The following is a 12504-nucleotide window of genomic DNA, read 5'->3' as shown; positions in this document are numbered from 1 at the left end:
CTGGCCCCTTCCCCTCTCTCAACTCATGCACCTGCCTTGAGTTGAGTGGCTTTCTCTCACCACACCCTCTGTCATGATGTTCTGCTTCATCTGAGACCCAGAGCAATGGGTCCAGCCGACCGTGGCCTGAAACATCTGAAACTGTGAGCCAGACCAAACCTCTCCTTCTTTGATTGGTTTATGTCAGGCATTTTGGTCACTTTTATGAAACACTAACCCAGAATCACTAGGTAGCTGAGGGTGCTCCTCTGGTGTCAGGTGGCCCTCACCAATACCTTCGATGGTGAGTGCGGTGCCGTTGTGTGGTCATCACACCGCATTTACTGTGGTTGGTCCCCGCCCCGCATTCTGGTTGCTGAGGGGAACCATCTGTCAGGTGAGATCTTGGAACTGGGGAGGCAGTTGAAGCACTCAGTCTGGGAACACAGAACATAACTGTTCTCCCCTCATGGGGGATGCTGGGGTGCAGAAGGAGGAGATCCCACAAGAAGACCCCCCTCAATTGCAGGAGCAAAGGGTCAGTGGCTGTCCCTATGTGGATAGGACCAGGAGTCCCTACAAGGGGCAGTAGGTGGGCAGAAACTGGGCCTTGGGACCAGGTGACTCTGGAGGCCAGAATGGGAGAGAGGGCAGCAGGGTCTCCACTTTGCCCTGGTCTGAGGTCCTGGTGACCTTGGTCACAAGCTTGTGTGGTTTGGCCAATCTGCTAAAGATGAAGGAAGCAGCCCAGACCCTGGGGTGGGATGAGACTGTGTGAGAGGCCAGGGGGCTTGACTCTGGGACATAGGCAGAGCAGGGATTCAGATGGTCAGCAGAGAAGGACCACAAGGAAAGAGTCCAGGCACAGGAAGATGTTTATTGCTGTCGGGAGACCTCAGAGCCTCAGAGCTCCACAGTCCCCAGAGTCTCTGTGCATATGGGAGCCACACATGCAGTTGCCGTCACCTTCCCAAGGATGAGCAAAAGGGCCAGGCAACTCTGGGTGCTCTGCATCAAAGCCAGGCTGTGTCCAGAGACCCATGCCTGGACTTCCATCCCTGGCTCCTAGTGGGTGTCCCACTACTCAACAGAGGGCTCTAGGTTTGCTTGGGGTTGGTGACTTTGCTCATAAAGAGCATGACATCTCCATGGACGATGGCCATCAGGAAGGGCCTGTTGAAATTCACAATGGTCTTTGTGCCTATCTTTGCCGATGTGAGGACCATTTTGACTCCAGTGGCAGCAACCGCTTCCGTCCCCTCCTCAGTCACATCAAGCAGAGCCTTGTGGATCACCTGCGGGGACAGGAGTGGGCAGGAGGGAAGCAGCCTGCCTGATGCTTTTAAGGAACTGATGCATCACAGGTTTCCGTGGCGATTGTCATGTAACCATTGCTGTTGCCTGTTACCATGACTGTCCTGACAGGCCCTGCAGACTACCTAAGAATAGTCTGTGCCCACAGATGGAAAAGCTCATGGTGGAAGCCTGCACTTATTTTCCACTGGTGTCTAGCATGGGGTAGTGTCTGCTGCGGTCTGATCCCAGGCCCAGGCTCCTCCCCATGAAGGGCTCCTGTGTCTTGTCATGATGTGTGTGTGGTTGGGGGTGGGTGACCAGCCCGCAACACTGCAGGAGGGGCTGGGCTGTAGCCCGGCTCTTCAGGATTTGGTGGAGACCCAGGGAGGGTGATCGGACATTGAGAAATACAGTTATTTGTACAAATTCAAGAGTCCCCAAACGTCCACCCTGGCCTTCACTATTCAGGTTTAGCCGTGGAGAATGAACTGCCCGGAGCTCACAGACTCACCTTAGAGACCATCAGGTTCTTGTATCCCGTGACCCCTGACAGGTCAGCCTGGTTGGAGAAGACCTCCCTGATGCCCAGTTGGCGAAGAACATCTTCCAGATTGAAGTCACTTGAGATGCAGAACTTGGGCAGATAGAGCTCATCTATCCACCTAAGGAATGAGAAAAGTGAGATCTGACCATCGCTTGACTCCGTGGCCATCCTCCCCCACTGCAGCACTGGATTCCCCAGTTTCCTCCACCACTACCCCTTCTTGCAGGAAAAATATTCTCTTCCTTGATTTCTTTTGTTACTGTTTGTGTTTTTTTTTTTTGGAGAGGGTTCCCCGGGATTGAACTCAGGGGCACTCGAACACTGAGCCACATTCCCAGCCCTGTTTTGTATTTTATTTAGAGACAGGGTCTCACTGAGTTGCTTAGCACCTCAGTGTTGCTGAGGCTGGCTTTGAACTCGAGATCCTCCTGTCTCAGCCTCCCGAGATGCTGGGATTACAGGCGTGCGCCACTGCGCTGGCACCCTTAATACACTTATCACTGTATGCTTGGTCTTACAGCTGCTCAATACAATGAGGCTCTGTCTCCCATTGAACTCCGAGTTCCATGGGTGCATCCTGTTTGTCTTTGGATTCATTCGCTCATTCAAATCTCTGAGCACCCAGCATGGGCTGGGCAGGTGCACAGATACATCAGAGTTTTGTAAATAGTATGTCTTTGATGAATATTCAGAACTTTTCATTGAGATCTGCTCTGTACTAATCAAAGATGAAGGAAAGGGAGAGTTTGGAAGGTGAGAATAAGTGGACAGGGAGGGCCCTCTCCAAAAAAAACAAGTGGACCCAGGTGTCCTGGGGTCTCCAGGGATCTGGTGTGAGGAGGGTTGAGAGTAGGTAGCCCCAGCAGGTGCCACTCTGGAGGTGCTCGGGGCTGGGGCTGTGGCCTCAAGTCTGTGTTGAGGCAGATCTTTGCCTTCTCTGTTCTGTAAGTGTCTTTCCTGTCTATTGCCCCCATCCAGTTCTCAAAGTCACCCTAAGAGGACAAGGACCACAGAACAAGAGCTCCACCTTCAAGAGGCGGAGGCCAGGAGAAAGCAGGTGAGGGTCGGGGACGGTGCTGGAGACGCCTCGTGACTTAGAACATGTCTGAGTCAGAAGAAGCCTGGTTACCTTTGATGTCCTCTTAAAATATCTGGCCTAAAGCCACCAGGCAGCAAAGGGAAGAGTGGCCTCGGATAACCTCTGTCCCCACATGGGTTCTTCCACCACTGTGTCACTGGACCCTGGTGAGACCCTGGGGTGGAGGGAGACAGGGCCCTAGGGGCTGGGATGGAGGGGCGCCGTCAGCTCCAGTCCTGGGGATACGCACTCCGTCTGCAGCGAGTTTCTCCACCTCTTCAGGGTGCCTGGGAGCAGCATGGCCTCCACCTTCCGCATCTTGCCGGAGTCAGGGAGGATGAAGAGTGCACTCGCATTGCCAGCGTAATCCAGCTGAATCACGGTGCAGGAGAGCGCCTTGTCCCGGAAGTAGGGTATGGGCAGGTCCTCGGCGCTCATCATGGGCACTTTTATCCACTTCTTCCCGTTCAAGTAGAACCTGGCCTCGGAGGTATCGCCGGGGTAAAAGGGCGTCATCCACTTGGCTAGAGGGGGAGCAAGCCGTCGCAGACCGTGAGCACCAGGGCACCTGTGCTCCACCCCAGCTCTGCCCCCAGCCACTCAGGGTCCCTCTCAGGGGTGGCCCTGCCTGGGTTTGGGAAAATACCTTGGCAAGTGGAAAAGCCACGGGGGAAAGGGGAGACCCTGGGGCCTGGATTGGAAAGGGGACCCTGAAACCAAGACCTGGTTACTTGGGCCAGATGACAGGTCGCCAGGCACTGGGAAGAGGGGATGCTGGAGAGAGGTGAAAACAGGAGAGGAAAGATGGGGCGCCCCCTGAGAGTTGCTGAGGGGCAGATAGAGAAGGCCTCACAGTGGGAACCAGGCAGGAGGGGTGAGGAGGCAGGACTCAGGGCCAAGTGTGACCATAGAATAAAGCTCGTGGGCACTTGTGACATCTCAGTGGTCAGGGTTACTGGACAGCCCACGGCCATGGCTAGGAAGTGTAGTTTGTGGTTCCCTGACATACACGTGGGTCATGTCCATCTGCATGGACCACGGGCATCCAGCTCCGGCCTGCCCTGGGTTCTGAGTCTCTGGTCCCACTCCCATCCCAACCCACAGACTTGGAACTGCAAGGATTCCTTGGGCTCGGGACCCAGTGGCCCCCACGTTACGAGGGAGCCTCACCAGCCTTGTGGCCTCTGTGCTGTGGCTCGTGGAGACTTGCAATTTAGTCTAACCTTCAGGCCCTCCTGGTGTTTCTTCCTGCCCTCTCCAGCCCACGGCAGCCCTGGGCCCAGCCTGTGCCCCTGCCCTGTCTTCTGTCTGCCCTTCCCTCTTGATGATTACCCTGGTTTCTGAGAACCAGCCACCTTCTGCCCCAGGCTGACTCCGGTGCCCAGGCTCTCTGCCAATGATTGCTGGTGCTGGGTGCCCAGTCCCAATCTCTGAGCTCTCGACACGGCTTCCTATCCTCTGGGGTTGAAAGAGAGACTCTAGGGTTGGGTGTTACTGCATGTGGGCTCTGGGTGGTCCCCTGTCATGACCTCTCCACCAGCTTGGTCTGTGCCGGATCCCAGCTTTCTCTCTCCTTGACCTATTAGGGGTGCGGGCCGGGGACTCCATCATGAGTGCTGAGCTTGTAATTCTGCCCAGTTGAAATCATGAGACTGCTGTGGCTGGTAGAGCTCCCCAAGCGAGCGGCAAGCAGCCCGACGACCCCTGCCAGGCTGGCATAAAAGATCCTCACACTGAAGACCCAGCCACTGGGCTTCCTGTCACTCGGTGCCAGGCGACCAGCTTTCAAACTTCTCTCCCTGCTGTGGGGCGGGGGCTCCCCTTCCTGCCCTCCCAGGATGGTCCCCTGAGGCCTCCCCTTCCCTGCTGTCGTCTCACAGGCTACCACTGACTTCCCTGGGAGGGGCGGGGGCTCTTCTCTTAGTCTGTCTGGGTTCAGAAGAAAAGAAAGCCATTTTTTCTGGCAAAGTCTTTCTTTCTTGGCTCCAGGCCCCGCCTGGCACCCTCAGGTCATCCAGTCTGCATCCTGGCATCTCTGGTGTACCCTTTGTGTACCCTCTGCCAGCGGGGTGCAGAGGAAGAGGAAGGACAGGGCGGGAGGGGGAGGGGCCAGTGCTCATCAGCTGTCCGGAGCCTGTCCCTGCTGTCCATGCTGCAGCCCCAGCATCGACCAGGCCCATCCCACACTCTCCAGGTCCTGTCTGTCAGTCAGGAGGATGGGAGGGCAGGGCGGCACAGGTCTCCACCCCCACCAGGTCGAGGAGCACACTCAGCTCCTGGGCACTCCACGGACCACTTGGTTACCAGTCCTGCCAGGAAGAAGGGACGATAGGAAGGCAGGGGTGGTTGGCGTGTGGCTGGGAAGGAAAGGGTCCTAACAAAGGGACAGGTGTTAGGAGGAGCAACAAGGAGATTCGAAGATCAACAGAGCACATCAGGCCAGGACCAGTAGAGGAGGGAGGCTTGGTCCCGGCCTTCCTCTACAGACGCACCTGCAGGCCCGGGGACAGTGCTCCCCGGAGCTCTGCCTAGTCCACCCGCTCCCTGACTCCGTGGTCCTTTTCTCTGTCCCCATCTCTTCTTTTACTTGTATCTGGGCCACTGGTGGGATCTCCTTGCCCATCCTCTGTCCTTCAGAACTACAGGCTGAGGTTGGCCTAGCTGGGTTCCCATCAATGGGATGTGGCACTAGACCAATTAGAACCTGAGAAAGGGTCGCGGCCTTGTATAGTGCCCTTGCCAGAGCCTCTTCCCTGGGGGCGGGCCAGAGTCCTGGACCCTCAGGGCTGCCAGGCCCCACAGGGCCATCTTTATCTTCCCCTGAGAAATGGCCCCAGGCCTGCCTGGACTCCCTCTAGAGACAGAGGCCGAGCCAGGATAAGGACTACCCTGGGTGGGTAGGTCAGAGATGCCCAAGAGGGCACAGGCAGAGAGTCTTCCTGTCCACATTCAGCAGCATGGGGACAAGGACAAAGCTGTGGTTCCTGCCTACCCTGACGGAATTTGGAAGGAGGACCCCTTCCTTCGTCGGCTGAGTGAGTTTCACCTAGGTTAATGGGATGCGTGGAGGTCGCGTGCTGGAAGGACAGACTGTGATTCACAAGCCACAGGGGAGAAGATGAGGCCTACGGACAGAGTGGGGTCTGGTGCCCAAGTCCCCCACACCACGGACACCTCCCCTCTAGTGGTGGCTGGTTCTCCAAGCCAGGACAGACAGCTTAGAGCTTGGAGTTCCTTTCCTCTGAGCCCAGGCCGGCACTCACCTTTAAAGAAGATGTAATTTAACAGGACCATCACCGTCTGGGGGTCCAGCCCTTTGATTAGGTCCACGATTTTCCCCTGGGTTTTTTCCTTCACATGGTCATTGATGCTCTTCTCTGCAGCGTCAAGGTCCTGGAAGTTGGTGGGGAAGGTCTGGGCCTCATATAGGCTCTGGGCATCATCAGTGAACTTGGTCAGCAGCTCCAGATCGTCCTCGACGAACATGGCATTGCCTATGCTGAGCTGCAGTTGGTCGCTGGGCTGGCTGAGGGTGCGCAGGAGATGCTGGAAGCCCTGGTGGATTTCCGCCTCCGTGATCTCCGTGAGGTTGAATTTGAGGCCCTGGAGAAGCTCCCTCAGGGTGGTGTTGTGGGCCCCCAGGGCCAGGAAGGCCAGGGCGGTAGAGATGCTCAGTGGGGAGAAGACGACATTCTCTTGGGGATTCCTGGAAGCCAACTGTTTGTAGAGGCTGAAGGTGAAGTCAGCATTGTTGGAGGCAAATCTCAGGGTGTTTGGAGTCGGTGTGCCAGGTGAGTGGCAAAGGACGGCAGGGCAGAACCCTGCCACCAAGAGCCCTAGAGCCAGGAGGGGGGACATTCTCTCCACTCTGAAAAGCAAAGATCTTTTAAGTCTGAGAGGGCCAGGTGGCACCCTGACAGCCTCCCCTGCCTGTACTCTGTCCCTGCTCTGCTGTCCCTTGCCGGCGCTGTGACCCCCCCTCCCTTTAGGTGCTCTCTGGGCACCCAGTGTGCACTCAGGAGCTGCCCTTGAAGGGTTAACTTGCCCAGTGTAATTACCTTTCGCCCATAAGGTAATTACAGTCACTTGGTCATTTTTCGCAGTGGAGAAACTGGGCAGAGAGGTAGGGTTGTGCCAGGGTGGCACCAGTGGGTGGAGGCATGCAGGTGGGAACTGTTGGGAAAAGTGTAACAGCAGCTGCACCCCAGAAAAAAAACCCCAACATGGCGCCTAAGGACCTTCTCTTCCTATATTCCCCTGTTTCCACTGGCGTGAAAAGTTCCCGCGGGTGTAAACTCTCCCGCGGGCGCCAGTATTTCAAATCTCGCTGGCGGGGAACCTTAGCCCCAATAAGAACTAATTCCGTGGGCTCCGGAACTGATATCTAGAAGAACTTGCCAATAAATGGGTGGCCCGCCATTTACCTAAGCCCTGCCATCTCTCCCTAGATCTGTATAAGCCCACAGCCTTTTGCAATAAAGTAGAACTCTCCCCGGTGAATTGTCTTGCGTGGAGGCTTCTTTCGGGAACAAGTTGAGACACTCAGAATGCGCCCCCTCCTGTCAGCCAGCAGGCCCCAGGCAGAGGGGATGGAAGGCAGGATCTCTCCCTTGGAACCTCCCTTAGATGACAGTTGTATGATCCTGGGCAAACCCTCCACTGCATGGTGCCTGGTTTAGCCAGGGTGAGTTGGGAGGAGACTCAGAAGATAGCCGGAGTGGTGCCCGGAGGAGGCTGGCGGCCCTGGCAATGGTGATTGTAAAAGCCAACAGCAGGTAGGTTGCTCTTTTCAGCCTCTGCCAGGTTACCACGTGGTGGTTTCCACCAAGGCCTGGGAAGACCTCTTGTTGGAGGGAGAGCAGAACATGCATCAGAATTTCTGATCTGGGCTGGATTTCATTTGGGTGATTGCTGGGTGGCAGGGCAGTGGCACCCCCTCCTCCACAGGAAATCCTAATTAAGCTTCACCAGAAATCTTCCCCATAATTGATTTTAGGACTATCGGCAGAAGAGTCTCTACAAAAGAGTTCAATGTAGTTAAACTTCCTGTTTCCTGTTGCTCTCTTACCTGGCCACCGGGCTGGAAGAGAGCAGCACTCCAGGTGCCCAACACTCTTTACTAGTTTTGCACAAACATTTATGGACTATCTCATATAAATAACAACATACAGAATAGTTTGTAAAAGTGTGTTTGCAAATGCAGAGAGTGAAGAGAAAAACAGATTCTTTTCACTAGGCTGCTGGCCTTGGGCCAGAGATGTTTACATTTCAAAGAGGTTACTCATTGAGCTCTGTGATAACAGCTGGTAGGGGAGGGGAGAAAGGGGAGAAGAAGAACTCCCCTCCTCAGGTGCTGCCCTTAAAGGATTAACTTGCCCAGTGAAAGAAAGAACTGCTTTTGTGTGAACTTCTGCAGATTGTGAACTTCTGAGCCCCTCCAATTACACACCAGGTATAAAGTTCTGAAACTGCCTGAATTCGGGATTCAGGGGGATTCATTGGTTACAGGAAAAGTTTTGCCCTCTGAGCCTGACTACGGCCACTAAACCTGCTTCCTGTTTCCTGTCTGGGGTCCTGCCTCCTGTCTCCTACAGCAGCACACAAGTGACTAACCCAATCTGGCCTCTGTCTCTGTCTCTACCTGTGAAGTGGCTTGGGGAGGGTCCATGATGAAGGTGTGGCCCCTGGCTCATAAAATGTGTTCCAGAGGGTCACCTCCCCACACTCCCTGAGCTAGGGACCAGGGACTGAGAGGGCCGAGCTCAAAGCAAACAGGGAGCTCACCTTCAGCTCCTGCCCACTCTGTCCCAGCATTCAGGGAGAAGGGGAGGGAACAGGAGGGGGAGGGGGGTTACTGAGCTGCTGTCACCAGGGAAATGGAAGTGGCTTCAGACAGGCCCAGGGACTGTGGCAACTTGGTTGACCGTACTGGTCAGCTTTTTGTTGACCGTACTCTCAGGCTGAGGCAACCATTTCTTTGGAAAAGCATCAAATAATATTTTACACACAAATCATTTCAGGAGGGGACGGATGGTGAGTTTGGGCATGTCGGAGGTCTGGCTGTTTCTGAGCTGTTTCAGGACAGAGATGCAGCCTGTCTGTCTGCTTGGCCCTGGGGCCTTGGTGGGAAAGTGAAGTCCCCACCCCAAGGCAGCTCTCACAGGGACCCTAAAATCACCCCTGGGTCTGCTGCCTCTGCCCAGAGGGACTCACTCCAATCATCATAGCTGTTCTTTGTTCTGGTTCTGAGAGGACACCCTGTGCCAGGAGAGGGCACCTCCTCCCCCTGAGGGCCAGACTCCAGCTGGCTCCGCACAAAGAATCTACCAGTGTTGCCCAGAAGCACCTCCACTCTTTGTGGGCTTGAAAACACAGCCCTGGGGGAGGAGAGGGTTCCCCTGGGAGAGGAAGGGGCAGCCCCAGTGCTGCCCCCTTGCCACCGAGCAGCTACCTGCAGGACTCCCGGCCCCCTCCCGCCTCACACGTTCCAGGCCTGGTGTAGCCCCATCCTGGAGAAATGGAGCCCTTGGCTCCCAGACAGAAGGCTGAGGCCTCAGGATTACCTGAAAGGAGCACTGGCTGGCTGGAATCAGAGGAGGATCCAAAGCCGGGGCCCCAGATTGCAGAGTGCAGGGTTCTCCCCAAGGCCCAAGCCTATTTATCCGCTAGGACTCCTCCCCCTGCTTAGGAAATGTTGACCTGGACAAGGGAGGGCTCTGTTTTCAGACTGGAAATGCCCTGACACCAGTTTCTGGTAACATGGATTTATAAGATCTTGCAGAACAACCTAGTTACAGGAATAGCCCCTAACTTTTGCTAACATCAAAAAGCGACATTAAAACCATGGTCTCATTAGTGTGATTTCTGTTTATGAAATGCTCACTGAGAAACATGGAGAAAACCAGAAAATAAGAAGACATCAAAAATATCCCCCAGATGTTTATCGCCCAGAGAGGGACCTAGCTAACATTTCCGTATATTTTTAAGTCATTTCTTTCCTATCCGAGTGTATCTTTGTGGGGGTGTGATATGAATCTCCATGCAAACTCAGATGTAGTGTTTAAAAATACAGGACTTTATTTTTCTAGATCTCCATTTGCATTTTGAGCAATCCTCCCCCAGAAGGGTTGGTCTCAGGGCTCTGCCCCTCCCCAGAAGTATACCAAGAAATAGGGTGGCAGGGACCTCATCTGAGCACAATCACTGTGGAGTCCTTGTCCCCAGGTACTATGTGTCATGGGGGCCTCCTCTGGCCAGGACCTGATCCTGAAGCCAGAATTAGGCAGAAAGGCAAGGGTCAGATCCAGAGATTGGAGGAATTGAAATGTTAATTCCTTCAGAGTCCTTCTTCCCCCTTATCAAGATAACCTGCCCCTGCTCCAACCTGTTGCTAAAGTAACCTGTCTCAGGGATTGTCCCCCTTCCTGTCCAAGTCACTCCAACTTGGAAAGCTCTTGGTAACCGCAACACCAGTGCTCAGCAATCCATGATCCCCCACATAAAACCCAGAGCAGAACGCTTTCCAGCTCCTCAGCTGGGATTCAGCCTTGGACCTTGCAATGAGACTCCATCTGCCCTGGGGTTTTCCTGAGCTTATCAGGGGTCTTAGGCTTCTGTTATTCTTGCCACCTATCTGTGAGTGATAAAGTTGATCTGGGTGACTTGTGCAACCCTTTGTCTTACTGTTTTCCTACTTGGGCAGCTGCATTTAGGCAAAACCTCCTGCCAGATCTAGAAACCGGAGCAGAAGGTCTCAAGGCCTTGAGACTCAGCGGTTACCAAGAGCCTTCCTGTAAACCTTCCGTTCGTTTAATCCTTCCTTCATTTCACAAATATTGACAGATGGATTCTGTGTGCCATGCATTTTCTCAGGCATTGGGTGTCCAACAGTAAAGGAAATACATGGTGACCCTGCTCTGAAGGAGACACCGTCTCAGGTGTTCTGGAAGAGTGCCCTTGCTAAAAGGGGAGGCCTATAGGATTTTAGACTTTAAGAGCCACAGATGGTCTCCGTCTCCTTCCCCTCTGCTCTTCCCGTCTCTCCCTCCCTCCCACTATCTACTCTTCTCTTCCTCCTTTTCTCTCCTTGCTCCTCCTCCTTCCCAGTCTTCTCCATCTTTTACAAATCTGTAAAGCCACCCTTAGCCTGGGAGCTACTTCTGTGGATTGGCTGTTCTGAGCATGATCCCAGTATGGTGGGCTGAGGCAGTAGGGCCATGGAGAGGTGGGGCCTGGGGAAGGCAGGACCTGGATACCATGCTCAGAGGGGATTAATGCAGTTCCCGTGGGGCCTCTGTCAGTTCCCATTAGTGAGAGTTGTTATAAAAAAGAGCACATCTCGTTCCTGAGCCTCTCTGGCTTCCTGTGTCACTGTGTGATCTCTTTGTCACCCACTCTCTTGTGATATAGCCCACCATGAGGGCCTCACCAGGGGCCAAAGAAATGGGCCCACCTGATGTTGGATTCTCAGCCTCCAAAACTGTGAGCTAAGTAAACTTATTTAAAAAGTACCTCGACACAGATATTCTGTTGTAGCAACAGAAAACCGACCAATACAATATGTAAAAACAGACTGAGGCCTGGATTTGGCCAGTGGACCTAATTGGTCAGCCCCTAGATAACCCCTTTAAACAGCTTTCCTGTAAAGTAAAGCAAGGCAATGGAGTCCAGGAACGTGAACACTTTTCCTCTTTTATTTTAGTTCAGGCCCACGGCAGGCATCGCCCACGGAGATTGGGAGCTGCAGTGAAATTTGTTGCTTCTGCTCCCTTCTCCCAACTCCAGGCACCCTGCATGCAACTTCAGGGAGTCCCTTTCTAATTGGGATCTACTGTGTGTGAATGGACGCCACGCACCTGGGGCCCTCGCACAGGAGGAGTCTCAAGGCCTTGAGAGCTTCTGCTCAGGTTTCTAGATCTGGCGGAAGGTTTTTGCCTAAATCCAGCTGCCCAAGTAGGAAAACAGTAAGACAAAAGGGTTGCACAAGTCACCCAGATCAACTTTATCACTCACAGATAGGTGGCAAGAATAACAGAAGCCTAAGACCCCTGGTAAGCTCAGGAAAACCCCAGGGCAGATGGAGTCTCATTGCAAGGTCCAAGGCTGAATCCCAGCTGAGGAGCCGGAAAGCGTTCTGCTCTGGGTTTTATGTGGGGGATCATGGATTGCTGAGCACTGGTGTTGCAGGCTGAAGACTTGGCTTCCGGCACCTCCATCCTGCTTGGCTTCCTCCTTCTCCCACCCTCTTCTCCCATCCTCTTCTCCCACCCTTTTCTCCTCAGCCCCTGGCAGGTTGTCAGGTGGCCAGTCACTCATTCAGTCCCACCAGCCTCCGCACTGGGTGGCTCCGGTGGGGGCAGCTGTTTCACAGGGAGAACACCTACCGGGATGTCTTATTTCAATATTGTCTTTTCCCAGGGGGGAATGACTGCCTTTTTGTATAGCTCCTGTCTCTGACTATGTTGAAACAAACCTCCACCCATCTTTTACCCTGTGGATTATTACCAGGCTTTAGCCTGGGTCCACTCTAGGAAGAGGGGTTCGGAGAGAGGGAAAATCTTCCAATGTTTAGTCCTGTGGTTTGGCCAACCGCAAGCCGTTAGGTGGT

General features: G+C 54.2%; 1 protein-coding gene across 1 annotated transcript; it reads right to left on the bottom strand.

The window, feature by feature from the left end:
- Positions 1 to 836: 836 nt before the first annotated feature.
- Positions 837 to 9572, bottom strand: LOC308647789 (alpha-1-antichymotrypsin-like). The gene is made up of 5 exons (XM_081292267.1): positions 9461 to 9572; positions 6161 to 6765; positions 3148 to 3421; positions 1787 to 1937; positions 837 to 1274 (listed from the first exon to the last, which is right to left on the bottom strand). Exons 2-5 carry the CDS (start codon positions 6753 to 6755, stop codon positions 1077 to 1079), a joined length of 1218 nt encoding a protein of 405 aa, XP_081148393.1. The 5' UTR covers positions 6756 to 6765; positions 9461 to 9572; the 3' UTR covers positions 837 to 1076.
- Positions 9573 to 12504: the final 2932 nt, after the last annotated feature.

The sequence above is a fragment of the Spermophilus citellus genome (genome assembly GCF_964194105.1).
Source record: "Spermophilus citellus genome assembly, chromosome: 4".
NCBI classification, from domain to species: domain Eukaryota; kingdom Metazoa; phylum Chordata; class Mammalia; order Rodentia; family Sciuridae; genus Spermophilus; species Spermophilus citellus.
This window is presented reverse-complemented; position numbering and strand designations above follow the sequence as displayed.